The sequence below is a fragment of the Cynocephalus volans genome, chromosome 14, assembly GCF_027409185.1.
Source record: "Cynocephalus volans isolate mCynVol1 chromosome 14, mCynVol1.pri, whole genome shotgun sequence".
NCBI lineage: Eukaryota > Metazoa > Chordata > Mammalia > Dermoptera > Cynocephalidae > Cynocephalus > Cynocephalus volans.
This window is the reverse complement of record NC_084473.1, coordinates 7,438,387-7,457,382: the sequence shown is the minus strand read 5'-3', so window position 1 is coordinate 7,457,382 and position 18,996 is coordinate 7,438,387. Positions and strand designations below refer to the sequence as shown.

The window sequence follows — 18,996 nt, the reverse complement described above, 5'->3', positions numbered from 1 at the left end:
ATTACTGGTGGATAACCCCAGCACGTTATTTAATCTCTCTGAGTTTTACTTTCTTTAAAAAAACAAAACAACGCAAGACCAGACCAGACTTCAGCATTCGTTTCAGCAGGAGCTCTCTTGGCAGTGGGACGGAGAGACAAGAAAGCTGCAGTCACTGTCTCTGGGATGGCATCAGCTTCCAGAAAGATCCACATGTAGGCACAAGTGGAGAATGGCACACACATGTGAGTGACCCGAGCCACCTCTCTCAAAAGTCCATCCCCACCCCAGACTTGTGAGTCAGCCAGGTGGGTGCTCAGACAGAAAAATAAACTTGCTAGTCCCCTTCCCTGGCTCCCTGCTTGCAAGATGCCCCAGCTAGAAAAGCGGAGAAGTTTAAATTATAATCAAGGCTGAGAGATCAGGTGAGATATTCCACGACTAAATGGAGACAGTGTTTGCAACTTAAACCAACCATAGGACTTTTTGGTAACTAAACCCTTTCAGAAAATTATTGAACTGAGTTTTCTCCTAAGAGTGTCCTCCACTGGCTGAACTTTAAAAGCATAGAACAAGTCAAAATTTGCCTTCTGATCACATTTCCAAACCTGTTCAAGATACCAGCTATAATCCATAGCTATATTTTAGCTTCAACATTCTAACATTTCATTTAGACAGGTCTTTTGTCATATTATAAATCCTTTAAAAAAAAAAAAAACAAAACTTTTAACATAATGTCAGTAAAATGTTTAAAAGTGATAGATTTAAGAGATTTTTTTTTTTAACCTAAGTCAAGTTGGCTTCATTTTTTATGCAAAAGAAAAAAAAATTGACTAAGCCTACATACTCAAAAAATAACAGTTAAATTAGGTAGGAAAATCTACCCAGCTGCATTTTTAAATTTAACTCAATGTCACAGAAAGTTCATATTCTTGTAACTCAAATAATTGCTAGTTTCCATCAAGATTTTCTCTGGAAAATATTTTTCAGAAGAGCCTGAAAGTTTCAGAAATCCAAATTAATTAATTTTACAGCTTTACATACAGACTTTTTCACGTCACAGCATTGTGTTTAAGCTATAAACTGCCCCAAAGCAAATGATAAATACCACATAAATAAATAAGGTCTTGAATACAAGTTTCAACGACATGAAAAATTCTGTTTGATTTCATTTTTTAGGTTGTAGCCATACATTGCCCCTTTGTTCTGAGAAGCAAACCTCAAGTGGAAACATAGCTAGCTAGCACTCCCCACATTCAGCTGAACTGGGAGTCCCTGGGCGTTTCCCTCTGTCTACTCTGCCTCGCATTCCCATCTTGACAGTGTTTCCACATAAACACGTCCTTAGAGGTTAGAACTTGGGAGTGAATCCCTGATACAAGGCTGGATCTCAGGAGTGAGTCCCAGTCCAGGAGAAAAAAGAGTGGGCTTCAGCGATTCTACACTAAGCTGAAAATTTCAGAATTCACGTACTGTGTCCTCACAACGAAGTTCTGCATAAGAGGTGTCTCCTATACACGGCTGCTATTCTGCTCTTTGGCAGACGAGCCTCTTTTGCAGACTCTTTTAAATGTCCTTTTATGATCTTGGAACACTTTAGGGAGCAAAGACGGACTCTCCTAGACATTCAACATGTTTTAAAGCTTTGCAATGAGATCCTGAAAATAATGTTAACACTGCACTGTCCCTACTGTTCTCCCTGAGAATCCCTGGGTCTGCTCAGGCCAGACTCCAGCAAGGAGGATTGTGCAGGGCCCGGGGAGTGGCAGGGTGGGGGGTGGGGGGGTCATAGCTAAGAATAGAGGGTCTGTCCCGAACCACCAACTAGAGAATGTTAGAAATCAGGTGAGTCACAGGGCCCTCTGGGTCGCAGTTTAACAGATAACGACCAATTAACCTTGCAGGGTTGTTGAGATGTTTACTGAGTTATGAAGCTCAATTATTCATTTATCACCACTATCAGAGGCCTGCAGTGGTTGCAGACTGCATGCACTACTCTCTGATTGTGATGGTAATCCCAATTACTACTACGTTGAGCCTAAGGACTACTTTCCAGGCCTTTCTATCTTTTAAACTCAGGGCCAGTCTAAGAGTTTAGCCCTCACTCCATTAGGCCTTAACCTGGCTGAAGAATAATGCACCATGAGGATCATATCTCTTTAAACCACCCGCAGAAGCCCTAATCCCTATAAACAAACTGTGTTTCATAAATTCCTCCTGCTACCAAACAGATCCCCAGCCAAGAGCTTTAAACTGTGAGCTGTTCAGAGAATTCAAAATATCAGCTGAATTTCAGAAGTTCTGTTTACATCAACTTTTTCACTCTTATCAACTGGTGTACAATCATATCTACCAAAAGAACTCCCGCCAAAAGTTACCCACATTCTGTTATAGGAATTACAACTAGCTAATATACTGGGGCACCTACCTCTTTCAAACTGTAGCTTTTTATATCTTTGCATAATTTCAGCTGCAACCATGCACTCAATCTAAGGGAAAAAAGATAAACAAAGATTATAACAAGCTGAGGGCTAGAATACAAAGCAACGTAAACCCAAACAGAACTGGCAGCATCTTGACAGCTAAGCAGGGCCTACAAGGACGCCTCCGACAAACCGACCAGATTGTTATCTGCACATGCCTCATTCTCCTGCAAGTGGCCCTGCTTAGGGCAGGCAGCATCTGGGCAGCTGATTGCAGTTTCTAATCCCTCTTTGATCAAGAGCTCAACATACTGTTTCAGGCACTGAAAGAGAAAACAGAGAAGTGTCTGTAAACATTGTACTTCCTTAATGCTGAAGAAATAGGGATGCATTGAAACAGTGATCAATCAAGTACATTGTTCCATTACAGTTTTATATTTTCACTGTGTAGTCCATAGCAACCACCAAATTAGAGGTTTAGAGGTTTTACTCATTCAACAAATAGTTGTGGGGTATCTGTTCTGCACCAAGGACCGTATGCTGGCTCCCAAGCTAATGCTGTGGATAAGATCCCTGTGCACAATCTCAGCAAACAGAAAAGCCAATACCTCTAACAGCAGGAAGAGAGAGGCAGCGAGGGAGGTTGGGAAGTAATACTTCTCAAACGCATATGAAATGTCAGGCACTGTACTAAATTATCTTCCACCATTTCATTTAATCCCTAGAACATTCTTATAAGATATGCATGACCGTTGCATCTTTTAGAGGTGCAAACTGAGTCACCAAAGAAGGAACTTGCCAGCTTACCCAGATAGTGAAGGCAGAGCCTAGATTCAAACCCAAGCTTGCTCGGATAAATGCCCACGTTCTCACTACTGAGAAGCCATGTGTCCTTGACAGTCCTCATTTCTGACGTCTCACTTACCTGGCAATGTCTTACTACCAACCTCATGTACCTGGGAATACTGCTTAAAATCTGAAGTGGGTCAAAAAAGACCAAGTGGACACAAAGTACAGTTGATATAAAACATTATGTGGCCTTTCTCGGGACCAATTTGCTCCTGTTTTACAAAGTCTATCAGTTTTAGGATTCTAGTAATTCCCTGAAAAACACATCATAAACAACAATGAGAATAAAAGATATAGACTTCTCTAGGCTCGCTACCAAGGGACACTAGAGACAGAATCTTTGAAGAGTTTATGCAAGAACCCAAAGAGCACAGAAAACTGGGGCTGTTAAGTGAAGGAAAAACAATGCGAAATACTTCAGCAGCATCTCAAATCAACTTTTTTTTTTTTTTTTTTTTCCTTTTTAGCCACTGGCCGGTATGGGGATCCAAACCCTCAACCTCGGTGTTATAATATTGCACTCTAACCAACTGATCGAACCAGCCAGCCCCCCCCCCACCCCAATCAACTTTTAATCACAGTCCTGGATAATATTTGAAGTTCATAATAGCAATGCTGCTAGTATTATAATAACACTATTAAAATATTATAATAACAATTCATCAAAAAAGCCCACAAGCTATGTTTGCTAAGCTGCTACCTCCCCCCCAAAAATGTATAATCTTTTTCATTCCAAGAACACATGGCTATTATTAATGAATGGATCTAAATTGAAATCCAACTGTAATTTCTACTACTTCTATGTTTAGAACAAGTCTGGTACTCTCTCTATACCAGCCTTATTTTCCTGATCTGCAGTTTGGGATGATTTAATCTGCCTTACAGTGGAGTTGTAAGAATTTTATGCAAGTGAAAGAGTCTACAAGAATACATGGAAAAGAGCATATGCTTGATACATAAATAATAATTTCATCTAAATGGGCAATTTTCCCCATTCTTGCAAATCAGAATATTTCATTCACTAAAGACTCTAGATAACAATTTCTTTAAAAAATAGAAATCAGTGCTATCTTCAGAAAGAACCATTTCCCAAAGCTTTTCTTATGAGTTTCGTGTGCGAATTACGATGTTGACAGCTGTGAACCGAGGCCCCCGGGTTTCAGCCTGCTTTCTTTTGATCTGCCTGGCCTCTGAACTTAGATTCACAGATACATCTACATTTTGCCAAACCAATGTTTGTGAAGGGAGCTCCCAGTGTAGTGAGTATGGATGAGCCCAATCTTGGAGTTCTGTTTGAGGCACAAGATGTCAGAGTTTTTAGAGATCAACTCACTAAAACCAATGCAAAGGCTTTCCCCAGAACAAGGGAGGGACAAACCCAGGGAGAGGCAGAGCATGAGGGAGAGGAGGTGACACGCCATCTCCGTCAGGGCTGCAGCCAGTTCTGGGAAGCACCAGCTGACCTGTGATGGACAATGCCGCTGTGGGTTAGCGGGGTGGTCAAGTGTTGCAGCAGCAGCCTGTTTATAGCTGGCAGAGCAGTGGAATGTGCTGTTTATGGCTGGTGCAACATGAGGGGAAGGACCATAGGCTTTGGAGCTAGATTGACTCAAGCAATCCTTATCCCTCTGTCAAAGGTCACGGGCCAGTTACTGGATGAGTTTGGGCCGGCCACAGTGCCCTTGATGATAAAATACCAATGCCCGTCTTGCTAGGGTTTGTGACACTCAGAAATAAAGTGTATGGAAGGACTTGGCACAGTCCCTGGTATACAGCACAAGCTAAGTAAAGAGCGGCTGTTATCTCTCATTTGTCTATCTGCGTGATATGTTTCTTATAGTTACAGGCATAAAGAACCTCCCAAACCTTAGTAACAAGATCATTACTGTACTTTATATAACTAAGTTTGTCTAAATTGGGTCTCTGGAGGATGCTGGAATGCTTTAAACCAGTACAACGCTGAAAACTCTCACAATATTGTGCAGAGCAGTATACAGTGACAGAGGACTACACTCCCTATGAAGCAAAATACAACAATTAAAACTGATGTGATACATACATCCTTGGCAAGTCTCTGAACATCGTTCCTCAAGAGCTTGCATGTGGCACCAAGTGGTGAGTCATTTCTGGCTGAAAGCCACCCCAGAGTGGACATGCTATGCTGTCGGAATGCATCGATCTATGCAAGTTGCAAAATGATTACATTCTAGGCATATCTGTTTACTGTCCAAAGAGAGATGAGGATCCGAGTGTCTGACCCTGCATCTATCAAAATCAAGCCCAGTCTTCTTCCAGATCTAAAGAGGGTCATGACTCACAAGCTATGTTTTTCAATCCAATGGCAAAAAGATATCTTGAAATGAGCACATACACACAAAATAAGTAAACAGACTTCTGTAAAAATAAACATAGAGTCCAAAAGCAGACATGAGGCATTTTCCTTCTATTGTATTAATTACAGCTATCAGTAATGAAATATCTTCTAAGTACCAGGTTCTAGGCTAATCCCTTTACCTATGTTCACCCAGTAACAATGTGTAAGAATCATAGGAGATGTTTTCACTCCCATTTTACAGATGAGAAAACTAAGGCTCAAGGAAGTTAAAAACCAGCCTAGCCACACCCTGTAATTAAAGGCACCAGGGCTCAAACCCAGGTAAGCCTGACTCCAAAGCTTTTTTAGGTCTTTTTTGTTTGTTTGTTAAATTCTTTGCCTCCTTCCTCAATTAAAAATTCTTTTCCATGAACAAGTTTAGAGGTGTAATGTACAACATAATGACTAAAATTAAGAAAGTTGCATTAGGGATTTTTGTTAAATAAGTAGATTTTAGCTGTTCTTGTCATAAAAACAAGTAACTGTGTGAGATGCTAAGCACATTCATCTAGATCACTATAGTAACCATTTTACTATCTGTATGTACCCCACAACATCAGGCTGTAAACCTCAAATGTACATGATAAAATTTATTTTAAAAAACTCTTTCTTAAGCCATCATTTATTAAGTATTTTCGGTTACCTCATATACTTTTTCATAGAACAAAGAATCACATGTATAAACTTTAAACTGGCGGAGTCTGAGTCAGTCCAGAGCACATCTCCTTTACACGTTCATGAGGCTGCAAAAACAAAGACGATCGGAGACCCCAGACCTCACAGCCTGGTGCGGGAGAAAGATGTGTACGCAGGTCATTATTATAACCACTGTGCTCGGTGGCCTACTGGGGCTTCTACGTTAGGGGTGGTGAGGCTCTAACAGGCTACCATGGGTTAGAGAGGAGGGGTCCCACCTGAATGGGGTTTGGGGAAGGCTTCCTAGAGATGAAACGTTGGCGAGACAAAGGCATTCCAGGAAAAGAGGCATCAGCTGCGCAAAGGGAAGAAGCGGGAGAGGCAACGGCGAAACCACAGAATGTTCCAGGCATTCCACTTTCCATTACGGCTTCCAAGTCTTTGAAACCCCTGAGACAGCACTGCTGATTTGCTAATATACCCCCACTGCATCAGAAGTTTCCTGCCAAGGAGAAGCGGGCCACAGAGACTCTCTGCCTCATCTAAAACTACAGCAAGTCTGAATTTTGTCTGTTTTCTCACTCAAAGGCCTGTTGGCTACAGATGACCCTAACAGCAGGAGAAAATGCCCAGAAACTGTGCTCAAAGATGCCTGAGTGGCTTAGGCTTGTCAGGGACCTACAACTTACCAACATTTTATGTAGGCAGGTCCAGACAAAAGCAGTGGGACCCCAGCAAACAGTGTTTAGTGATCAAGGACCCTGGAATTGCAGAGCTGGGTTTGAATCTGAGACTCACCCACTTACCAGATATGTGACCTGAGCAAGGACCTTCACCTCTATGAGTCCCCACTTCCTTGTAGTATGGGACAAGCTTGGCAGACAGAAAAAGGACCACTCAGAGACAATGCTGCTCCAGAATACTGCTGACACACCCCTCAAATGTTTCTCTCAGCATTTCTATAGCCATCAATAATCAATGATCTGTTTATGTTTCTGCTCTATTAGGCAGTAAGTTCTTTGAAAGCAAGACCTGTTTATTATTTATATTTCTATTCCCCATACCTAACAGAGTGCTGGTGAATAGCAAATCAATGCTGCACAGATAGATGGTGGGTGGGTGGCCATACAGATAAGTGGAATATGCACTGAATAACCAGACACCTGGCAATAGACATGTCACTGCATCTCGGCAGAAGAGCTGTCGACCCGAGGCAGAAAACATGCTAACTACACATAGCTACTGCAAAGCAGCGCAAGTGGCAATCCTGGTCCTCAGCACAGGCAGGAAGGCTAAGCCATGTCTTGCAAAGCTGTTGTCAAGGAGGCAGGAGACACGACCCAGCACAGCTTTTGAGAACGGCTTCACGGGAGTTCCCAAGAGACACTCGCTGGGTGGCCTTGGGATCCTGGACCAAACTGCCTGGCAAGCTGCACAGTGTATGCTCTGACAAAGATCACTTTCCTTAAGGCTGTAGGCATGTGGCCTTATTTACAAGAAAAAAAGTCCAAGATATAAAGGGTGCTTTTGTAAAATTAGTGGAATATAAAAAAACAGACTTTACATGTAACAAAAATGCTCTCATTGGCATATACTCTGTTCCTGACAATCCATTCGATCTGCTGTCTCCTAAACAAACATGCCCTGTGCTCTCTGCCTGCCACAGCTCTGCTGAAACTCAAGTGCAGTGCAGAGGAGGGAGGTGGGCCTCACAGTGGCTGAGTCTGGGATAAGATCAGTGCAATGCCCCCCATATTACCTCAGACTTTTCCTTAAGGTTTCTAAGACTGGGTTCCTTTAACTGCAAAACAAGGATAATGGCTCCATCTTGCAGGCAGTAGGTACCCTTGCTGGAAGGACTGCCTTTGCCCCACACAAAGGAGGGCCTCAAGAAATATTCTTTCTTTTACCCCCTACACTATCTCTTCCCTACCAACCTTACTCTGTTCTTACAAAATTTCCATCACCTAAAAGCCTTCCAGACCTCTAGTCCAAAACAGAATGGCCACAATCCCTCATCCAGACAGATGCCACGTGCCGTCCGTGGGAGTCCTGCTGCCACTGAGAGCATCAGTGCACATTCACATCCCCCACGTGTGGAAAAGGGGGGAGTCAGTGACATCAGACCTCTCTGTGACCCTCACTCAGTGGCTTGTGACTGCAGATGATCCATAAAAATGTGGATGGAGAGATCTGGTGTTAAACTCTTTCAGGAACTCCAAGTGGAAGGTTGTTGGTTATGGGCTCGTCACCTGTCGGGGACTTTCAGGTTAATTCAGCCAGTAGTTCTGCACTGAGCACCTGCTTTTTGTGGGAAGGCATGCAGAGACCTGGGGCGGAGCCAGGAGGACATGGACAGCCTCGCTCCACAGCCATCAGGAGCTCCCAGGAGCAAGGCAGGGAGGCAGGGCTAAGGCAGGTGAGGGCTGGATACGGACGCTGTTTGTTCACTATCAGTACACAGGGAAGAACTCGCCCATTCCCAGGTTGTGTCTATCCACGACAAAGAGCCATGCAGATGAAGGGACGCCAGCTTGACAAGAAGTGGTGTGCTCAAGAAACAGAGGACCTTGCCCTGGGTGGGCTGTAGGAAGCCCATATAAGATAGGGACAGGGAGGCAGCCAGGCCATGCCAACAGCGGGCTTCATTCCAAAGGCTGTGGGGAGCCATTTGCAGGGTGTCTGGAGCAGGGGTTGCATCATCAAAAGGCTGTTTTATCAGAACCAACTCTCGGCACTGCGAGGACGAACCTGAGTGGGCAGCGAGACCAGGTCATCGTTCAGGGCACCGTGTCACCCAGCTCTGGGGAGGAGCTCACATGATGGCAACTCAAGGGTGTAGAATTGGGTCCAGTCTGCAGCCTACATGGGACCTAAAAAAGCCACAATCAAGATGTGGTGTTCCCAGGGGCTTACACATGCAGCTGCGCCTGCTGACAGCAGGAGGGCTGCCCTTTGCTCTCACAGCTGCCTTTTCTGAGAACTGGGCAGTGGGCACAGAGACAGTGAGACGGCTCAATGACACCTGACCCTGGGGAGCTGGAGAAAGGGGGAGACTGGGAGGTGAGGTCAGGAAGGTCTGAAGATGGCACGGACCAGCTCCGGCCATTCGTGGCTGCTCTTCAGCCACAAGAGACTGACACTGATGCTGAAGCTGTGCTTCCCGCAGCTCCACAGAGACCAGCGAACCATCCAGTGCCTCTGCAGACCTCCCAGGGCGGTGCAGGGCTGCCTAGCAAGGGCGGGACGGAGAGAAGCCATGTCCTCTCTCCAGCAAGGAGCCGCCCCTGCACCTACGTGCTTCCAACCGAGCTAGAAGGGAAGCAGTGCAAGGACACCATGTTCTGTTGTCTGAATATGAAACCCCAACACCACAGAGGAGCAAAAATTAATATTTAACCCAAGCTAGACTTCATCACGAAGACCTCCCAGTGGAATGCAACACAAAGGCACTGTGGTAGGAGCATGTCAACACAGACAGCATCAAACCTCAGAGTCAGCAATGCCAGGGTCTCACTCTTCCTCCCCTTCCATGAGCATTTATTCACTCTGTTCCAAGGATGGGACACTGAAGACACTCGGTGGTTAAGCAAGTGTGCTAAATGCCTAGGCGGGATGAACCCTCGGTTGGACCATCATGGGAGGTGAAATAAATGTGCTTCTGCATGTGACTGTGTGGGGTCTGCGTGTGTGTGAATTTAGGAAGGCATGCGAGGGGGGACACAGGTGCATGACGATGTGGCAAGTCTGAGTGTGAGACAACATAAGTGTGTGTGTGACTGCTCAGAATTACTGATACCAGAGGGTACTGTGACACAGAGATACTCACTAGGCAAGATCTGAATTTTCCAGACCACCGGAGATCATTCCATCAAATGGCAAAACAGAGAGTTTTGTTGGTTTTTTAGCTCACGAGTAGGAAGGGGCCGGGAGATGGACAAGTGCACCAATTTGAGTGTCTTACCAATACTGGGGCAGGGTCCCGGGACCCCACCAGCAACAGGTCCCAGAGAGGCCTGCTGGAAGAAAACAGGGAGGCTGGCTTTGGCAAGGAGAGTCAAGTTCACAAAACAGGGACAGAGAAAACAGATCCCAAGCGCCCTTCCCAGGTAGGAAGGTGCCGGGGGACGTGGGGGAAGAAGGCACTCCCGACTTTGACCAGGCGACACAGATGCTTCCACGGCAGCCTTCCAGCCCTCTGTTACATTTCTGGAAAAGCCAATACTAGGAGTCAGTGTTTTCTTAAGGACTGGACTGTTAGCAGATATGGAATTTCTAGTGGAGAGACAGCCCTATCCACGGCAAGGACCACTTCCAGGTCCCACTTAGAAAAAGCAAGTGTCCGTTTTAGAGGATGCTACTGGACCAGCAAGAAACAAGAATGAGAAGAGAGGAAGGGGGTCTCTAGGGAGGCAGGCCATGGAGAGAGCACAGCGGCAGCCAGCCTGGTCCCAGGCGCTGGTGAGGAAGGCAAGGCAGCAAAGGGGCCAGGGGCTTGGAGTGCCAGCACCCACCAGTACAGACTAGCAAGGGTAGGGGGCAGCATGCAGACCTCGACTCTCCTCTCAGCCAGCGTGGGCACCAGAAGCAAGGGCCACAGGGATGTTACCCGCTCCCGCCTTCTGACATAGAGAACAGGATGCCCCTTCCTGACCCTCAGGCCCTGGTGAGGGTATGTGTCACCGCACGGGGGACCACTCTGTAGTGCAGCTGTGGTGCTTTGGTTATTTATCCTGTGCTGTCAGGTTGTGAATTGTTGCTTCTCATTAATTAAATGAACCCAGAACTCTGTATCTTCCATGTTTGTAGTATTTTTTATACTATAGATTAGGATAAACATGCACCAGGTTTGAAAAAGCTGTGGCTAAAACATGCACAGGCTCTTAGTGAAGTCCTCTGTGAGGAGTGAGGTGCATGAACTCAGACACTTCGAGGCCCCCATCAAACTGCTGGCTGCACCTGAGGTCTGAGCTATGCTGTGGATAACAGAGACAGTCAGATCTAAACTTTAAACAGGCGGGGGTGGGGGGGCATAGCTGCCCACAGCAATTTTCTGGGCTTTGGTAAGAGAAAATTATTTTGATTAAAGGAATAATGCTGTTGAAGATACCAATGTGTGTGCGTGTGTGTGCACGCGCACATACATGAACGTGCAAATTAGGCTATGTGGAATTCTGTAACAGCAGTTCATCAATACCACATGTAATAATAACAATAATAAAAGAGTAGCAGATGTTAATGCAAGGAGCAAGCACGCTGGAGCCACAGCACGCCTGGCAAATGCTGCAGAGCAGGCCATTTCATCTTTCTGAGCTACAGTGTCCTGTTCATGACACAGAGAATTCTGCCTGCTTCACAGGTTTTTATGACAAGTGAGATGATTCTGGTAAGCGCGTATCCCAGGCATTCAAGAAATCTTACTTCCCTTCCTCTTTTATCAATAAGATAAAATTTTAGAGGGACCCTAAAAGCCAGAAATAAAAATAAATTCTCGATGGTAGCCTGTGAGTTATGTTAGTAGAGAATCTGAGGGGGCCGGGTGCCCTAAGACAACAAGTTCAGGAAGAGTTCTGTACATGGGGACACAGAAAGGACTTGCACAGGCACCTCTGCACCTTGAAGTCATCTTGGCAGCCAGAAACCCCAGCTCTCTGGTCCATTCTCAGACCTGGACAACCCAGATCAGGACGAGGCCGCTGCTCAGCAGAAGGACCCCTCACTATTGGACTCACCCATCTCTGAGCCCTTCAGAACCCAGAGGAGGGGTCTGGGGTCTATGCCCATGGGAGCCTGTGGTCCTCAGAACCGCAGACCACCAGTGGCAGCTTAGTGGTCATCACTGGGCTGAGTGTGGTCATCTGGGGGGTGTGGCGGAGCCCCAAGGCCCTCCCCCATACCTGGCTTGAGAGCCGAGGGGGCTTCCAGTCCTTCTAAGTTTTATAGTTGTTCTTTGGTGGTGTTAAGACTTTTACTGGTATCAGAACTCTGTCTCCAGTCTGTGGACATTTTGTTTTTTCTTTTATTTCTGTGTTGGATTATTTGTATTTCCACCACTTAAACTCTACACTGGAACTAATTTGTGTCCTTTGCTTACTTCTAAAATAGGGAAACTTCCTGTGGGAACCAGCACTTGAGCCTTTGGGTTGAGCTAAATTGCTGCTTTGTTGCTGATTCCCTGGGGAAGTTTTTCTTTCTTTCTTTCTTTTTTTTTTTTTTTTTTTGTGCAACCCAGATTTTAATTGTTGATCTTGTAGGTACTTCCAGCTCCCATGAGGTCCAGCACACCTGCGTTGTGTGGAAACTCTGGTCTGGGCTGAGTCTTTTCAGCAAACTGCACTCCCTGCAGTTCTGTATTCCTGACCAGTCTACACAGAGTGGGCATGTGCTGATTGGGGGGCAGATCGGCTGTCCTTGCTGTGCCCCAGTGTTCTCCCTGTGGGCTCTTCTCCCCCACTGCCCGTGCTGCCAACACTTCCCATGGGACAGGCTGTGCTTCGGTCCCTTGAGATGACTCACCAGCCTCTGAGTGGCTCCTTTTTTTCAGTTGTTGTATTCTCTAGCTCCTTTGTGGGTTCACGGGAACCCTGTTAGTCGTCTTGCTTGCCTGGGGGCCACCAAGGCCCTCTTCTCTCCTGCTGCCTCCAAGCAACTTCATCTGAAGGGCACAGCTTGCTCCGTGTACTCAGCAGCTCCAGTCTTGAAGTGACTGGGGCTCGAAATGGTCAGAGCAGTTTTTTGTCTCTCTCATCATGGCTTCTCCCACCTTCGTGCACTCTGTAGGTCTCTCCTCCTGCTCTAGCATCCCCAGCTTCACTGTCGCTGCTTTTTTATAGTTGTGAACTGGTTGATTTGTGGGAGAGAGTGACGCTGGGGATGGTCTATTCTGCCATTTTGACTGGAAGCCTAAATGTCTCCTACATCTTCGGTTTTGGTCCATGAATCTCTGGGGCCACTATTCACAGGACTTGTATCACTGACCAACATAACGAGAATGGGACTGGCTCTCACAGTAGGACAGGGCGGCCTTACGTGAAGGAAGTATCAACAACCTTGTCTCTCCTTTCAGCATTTTTAGCAGAGAAACTGTTGGTTATGTAACATTTCACTTTTTGGCACACAAATGTTCAGGTTTACATTTGTCTGTTTAAAGTTTCACTTCACACCCAGCCAAAACAGAATGGTCAGAGATAACTGGTAGCTTTCAACACCTCCAAATTCCCAAAGCCTGGCATAGTGCCAGGAATGTGGCAGCACCAAGGTGGTCCCTGGGACCACTGAGACCCTTTGTCCACAACATAGTTCTCCTGTCCAGGTCACATCCCACAGACTCCGGTGCACAGACTCTCTTCAGCCTCATCAAAATCACAAAGACGACGTCTGAACTCACCCTAAAGCCACCAGACACCCACAAGCAAGGAAATCCCACAGGAACATGTTTTGGGGCAGTGCCATATTAGTAACTGGCTTCCTGCTCAAGTAAATTTGGGAAACGGAGGTTAAATAGTTTGTCTCTAGCTGTAGATTTCTCTGTGCTTTCCTTGTGCTCTGGGGCACCTGGAATGTCTTGGCCGGGGGTGGGAGACAGAAACGCAGTGAGCAGTATTTAGCAAACCCATCGAACCACAAAATTCTCTTCTGAGTGCATCTTTCAGGATGAACGTTTCTCAGAACACACGTTTGGTGATAGATGCTCAAACTGTTATTTCTGCCGTTCTAAACCCAAACTTAGAAGCTAAACGAGAAGGAACTAGGCCTGCTGAATGCCTACCACGTGATGGGGACTTTGCAAATGTTCTTCCGTTGGAACCTCGGGGTAAGCTATTTTTATCTCCACTGCACAGATGAGGTTGACAGGGCCCACTGAGGTCAGACCAGAGCTGGCAGGGGAGGCCTGGCCCCCAACGTCAGGTTTCCCAGCTCCTTCTTCCTTGAGATAAACTCACTTCAGAGCCTGCCTGTAATTCTGTAGTGATTATTGTTTTATGAGTGCCTCCTTTTGTTCTTACACAATTTTCTACCTTCCCATGTCTGTCCCCCAGGAAAGGGACAGTTGCAGGTCCTCTGGCCGTAGGCCTGGCTCCTCCCCAGGCTTCCAATGGCACGCCATGCGGTGACTTGAGCCCACACAGAAGAGACTCCTTCTTCCCCTTCTCAACCTCCCAACACACACGTGCTTCCTTCTCTTCACCCCACAGTGAGCTGCACACAGAAGCTGGACTATTTTCAACACTTTAATTTTTAATAAATAGTTGCAGAAAAAATACAGCTGTCTCGCTGTGTCTTGGTATCCCTAGCAGCCCCTCTTTGAGAAAACAGTGCTAGTTTTCTCTGTTAGCATTCATTGATGTAAATATAACTTTGGTATGAATTAGAGTTGCTTATTTATTTTTACTAAAATTCTCTAGAAATAGAAAACTAAAACAACAGCAATAACAAAACAAAATGAAAAGCCTTGGCAAAAACTCCAGGCAGAATGGAATATCTTAAGAGGGACACAAACCATGTGCTCACGACAGTGCACAGGCGACTGCAGAGACAGCAAACACACTCAAAGGCACTCTCAGCAGAGGGGACACTGTTCAACTGGTGGACACTGTGGAAGACATCCCTTCAAGCAAGAGAGAAGTGATTTTGCAGAAAACCAATTATTGAATCCATCCTGATGTGCTCAACCATCCTCGCTCACCTAGAAATGAAAATGAATCCAATTCACCGTGCGAACTGGAGATCTGACTCTGTGTCGTCTTCCACAGTCTCTCTCCCTCTTAGACTCCCCCATCTCATAAAAATGTCAAAAGCAATTTCCTTTCTTCCAGGTTGAAGTTACTTTCCTGGGGCTTTAATGAGGAACATTCTTGGATGTTAACTACGGCCTTGAGATCTATTCACTCCAGTTCAATCCCGTGAGCCTTTATTGATTAGCTACTATGAGTCCTGCACTAAACTTGGGGATACAGAATGAGTCAGAAATTCTTCTGCCCTTAAGAAAGTCCAAGTCTAGCATAAACGAGGAATTAGAAGACATAGACTCAAATGTCTGTAAAGTCCAGTCTCCTTATCTATAAAATGGAGATGATAATATTGGCTCTGCCTACATTCCAAGGAGATCATGAAGCACAAGTGAAGTAACACCTGAAAAATAAGGGCAGGAAGGATAAACCCATCTAATATAAAAGGGAGGAATAATTGTCTGAGTGACAAATTTAACCTACACATTTGAAAAATACATAGGCAGGCTGTCTCTACTGTCCATTTATAACTAGTTAAATTCAGAAGCAACTCTTTCGTTTTTTTTTTTTATAGTTTGAAGATAAAGTTTTCCTTTTTCCTTTTCTGTACTTTTTAAAATGACAAATGTTTTATTTTATTTTTCAGCTTTATTGAGGTATAACTGACAAATAAAACCGTATATATTTAAGGTAGACAACTTGATGTTTTGATATATATACATTGCAAATGATTACTACAATCAAACGAATTAAATATCATCACCTCACACAGTCACCATTTCTGTGTGTGTGTGTGTGTGTGTGTGTGTGTGTGTGTGTGTGTGTGTGTGTGTGTGTGTGTGTGTGTGTGTGTGTGTGTGTACAGAACACTTAAGGTCTATCCTTCCTAGCAGATTTTGAGTGCACAACACATTATCACTGAGTGCAGTCATGGTGCTGTACAGTAGGTCTCTAGAACTTACCTTGCGCAACTGAAACTTCGTACCCTGCGACCAACATTCCCCCCTCCCCTGACTCCTACTTTTTGTTTCTATGAATTTACTTTTTGTTTTACCCGTTCCTTGAGTGGGAAGAAAAATCAAGTAAAATTGCATGAGATTAAATAAAAGTAAATTGTACACACTTACTTTTCTTTTCCAGGATAAAGTTTGGGGTTTGAATTAGACCCAAACCCAAAACTTCTTGAGTTAGAAGTGCCTATATTCAAGGCCAGCCCGTGGCTCACTTGGGAGAGCGTGGTGCTGACAACACCAAGTCAAGGGTTAAGATCCCCTTACCGGTCATCTTTAAAAAAATAAAGAAAGAAGTCCCTATATTCATTAAGAACAAATCATTTAGCCCCAGAGGAATGCTGCTTACATCTTAAAATATATTCAAGGTGACTTTAAGACATACATATTCTAGTTTAGCACTAAACCAGTGAAAGATGACACCAGTAACTGAATGTTCTAGCTACACATAGTCACTAGGGTAGCACTGTGACAATCTCAAGCATGTGATTATTAAATTATACTTAAAATGAAGTGTGGGAAAGTTTTTCCTGTCCAGGAAGGAGAACATGTGTTATGATAGGTTTTTTAAATGGCATCACTAGCTTCCAAAATTCTGTTTAAGTGATTGCTTCTGCATCATAAGCAACCGTAATGGAAATCTCCTGCTTTGGGAGCCTGCCTGACTCACAGAAGAATCCCTCCAGTAATGGTGTGAAAGCCTCACCAAAGAGACTCCACCATCAAACAAAAGCTAGTCCAAAGGTTCGCTTGGTGTTTCTGAAAACAAAAGCAAAAAGCTCTCTTTGAAATTATTGTAAATACATATTTTATCCCAAAAGACCAACCAGCGTGCAGAAGATGCACTGGCACTGGGCTATGGTTGTCATCTGCTCCACCGGATACTCCCCAAGACAGAGCTTGCAAGACACCAGTGGGTCAAGGGCCAGGTCCCAGGTGGGCCGGTACCTTGCTGTGGTCATCGCAGAGCAGTCTGAAACGAGAGAAACACAGATGGTCAGGCTTCCCCACTGTGGCCTCCACCTGAACCACTGTAGGGATCACTTCTCTTGGCTGTGCCAGGGCCCGTGGAGGTGACCAGCTGACTGTTGACGGGACCTGGAGTTTTAGACAGCACTCATCTGGGTCCTCTGAGAAGTTTTAGCTTGGGATCTCTGACTTGGGTTTGAGGGCAGTTCCTTTACCATTTTGATGGTAAATGTCTACCCTCAAAATGGCAAAGGACCCACCCACCCTCCCTCCATCCTGCCAAAGTGCATCTAGTAAGACATCTCCTACCAACCAAGCACCTAGCCCAGGAGGGCAAGAACTTAGCAACCATGGAAGAGAAGCATTTGGTAAAACAGTTACTGCATGCATTTGACTCTTCTCCGGTTTCTGTTCTAGACGCATCCCAGGGAAAGCAGTCAGTGAAGTCCTTTTCCTTGGTTCCTTCCATATGGAATGTGCCTTTCTACAACTGGCTTTCATCCAACCACCCAAGTGTTACCTGAGCCTCCAGAAACAACTGAAGAACCATCTGCTTCTTCAGCCCCAGCAGAATTTCTAGAATGTTAAATTTCAGGAGGGCAAGGGTCTTTGGAGGACTGGCTCACTTATGTAGGTCAAGTGAATCCAAAGGTGCCTGGTATAGAGTAGACACTCAATAAACGATCCTCACTTCCCCATCCTCCCAAAACATTCTCTGGCCACATCCTAACCCACCCATGGTTGGTGTTCCCTGACCTCATGCATTTTTCTGCTACTACAATGGTCACGCCATGTCACCACTGCTTGCTGGGCGATCTGCCTGCTGAACCAGTGAGCAAGAAAGAGTGGGAAAGACAGGGAAGGTGTGAGTTTCCAGTTCTTAGCTTAGCATCTGGCCCCTGGTGGCCTCCTACTAATTGACTGTTGGTTGAATGAACAAATCACTTAATTTAAGCCTTAAGCTGCTCATTTTGTACCTGTGATAGATAAGACTGTGTTTTCTTATTCCAGTACCTCTTGCCCTCCAAGCTCATGCTAACCAAACTCAGACCTGAGTAAGATTCAGATAAAATTTCCGATAAAATCTCTGGCCAGCTGAACACTCACTACTTGCTATCCAAATCTGAGGATCCAAATTGACATAGATAATGTGGTAGCCTTCCCCATCTAAACTCACTCTCTCAACCGAGGAGTGAAAACAGATTTGGACAGCAAGAGATACCTGCATCCCCTGCTAGTTTGTGAGGCCAAAAAAAAAAAAGAGTATTTGTCTTGTCCAACTTCACATTTCCCGCAGAGTCATTCACATAACAAGACAGAACACATGAAGGAAAGGGAAGCCAAAACAGATCGTACTGCCAGCAATGCACACAGATGGCTCTAGGATCTCGGAAAGACTGAAAGATGCGTGAGAGACAGTTCCCCACCCACAAACCTTCAGATGCAATTCAGGAACACCCTTTAACAAATAAAAAGTTAACCCATATTTCAAGGCAATGTATGATTAGGGGCTAAATCAGTGCTAAAGACCCTAGGTAAATACTAGAATGAGCCTGGGTAGAGGAGTCAGAAGAGCAGGGCTGGGTGGGGGAGACGAGGCTTGTGCTTGGAGGGGACGTCCCACAGGTGAACGGGAGGCAGGTACCAAAGCAGGAGGAAGAAACCACCTCATGCCTTCAGCAGCTGGCAGTGACAGGCAGCAAGGCAGGGGCAGAGCCAGCTCTGTGCTTTGTCATCAGGCAGAAGGACACTTCCAAACAATCTCTGCCTGTAACCATCACAGTGCACTGTCCACCACCACCAGCCTCAGTGTGCCCATCTGTACAATGGGGTTCATAATCCAGAGGGGCTGTAAGGATTAAGTTGAGTGCACACAAATTAGCTGCCACACATCGTAGCTGCTCCGCAGAACCACTTCTCCCCTTCCCGGGATGCCTCGTCTGTGACAGCGAATCTGACATGTCCCTGTGCTCTGCAGTCAGGTGCTGGGCCTTACCGTCGTGTGTGTACCTTAATCCCCGGGTCAA

General features: G+C 45.4%; 1 protein-coding gene across 2 annotated transcripts in view; it reads right to left on the bottom strand.

Moving 5' to 3' along the window:
- The window catches only part of RNF144A (ring finger protein 144A), a 118,563-nt gene that overhangs the window by 22,618 nt on the left and 76,949 nt on the right, over window positions 1-18,996 (bottom strand). For both annotated transcript variants that reach the window (XM_063078419.1, XM_063078418.1), the window contains 3 exons: window positions 16,828-16,973; window positions 2,621-2,725; window positions 2,408-2,468 (listed from right to left, as the gene is read on the bottom strand). In XM_063078419.1, coding sequence (XP_062934489.1) covers window positions 2,408-2,468; window positions 2,621-2,725; window positions 16,828-16,962 — 301 coding nt within the window. In that variant the 5' untranslated portion in view covers window positions 16,963-16,973. The remainder of the gene's footprint in view (window positions 1-2,407; window positions 2,469-2,620; window positions 2,726-16,827; window positions 16,974-18,996) is intronic.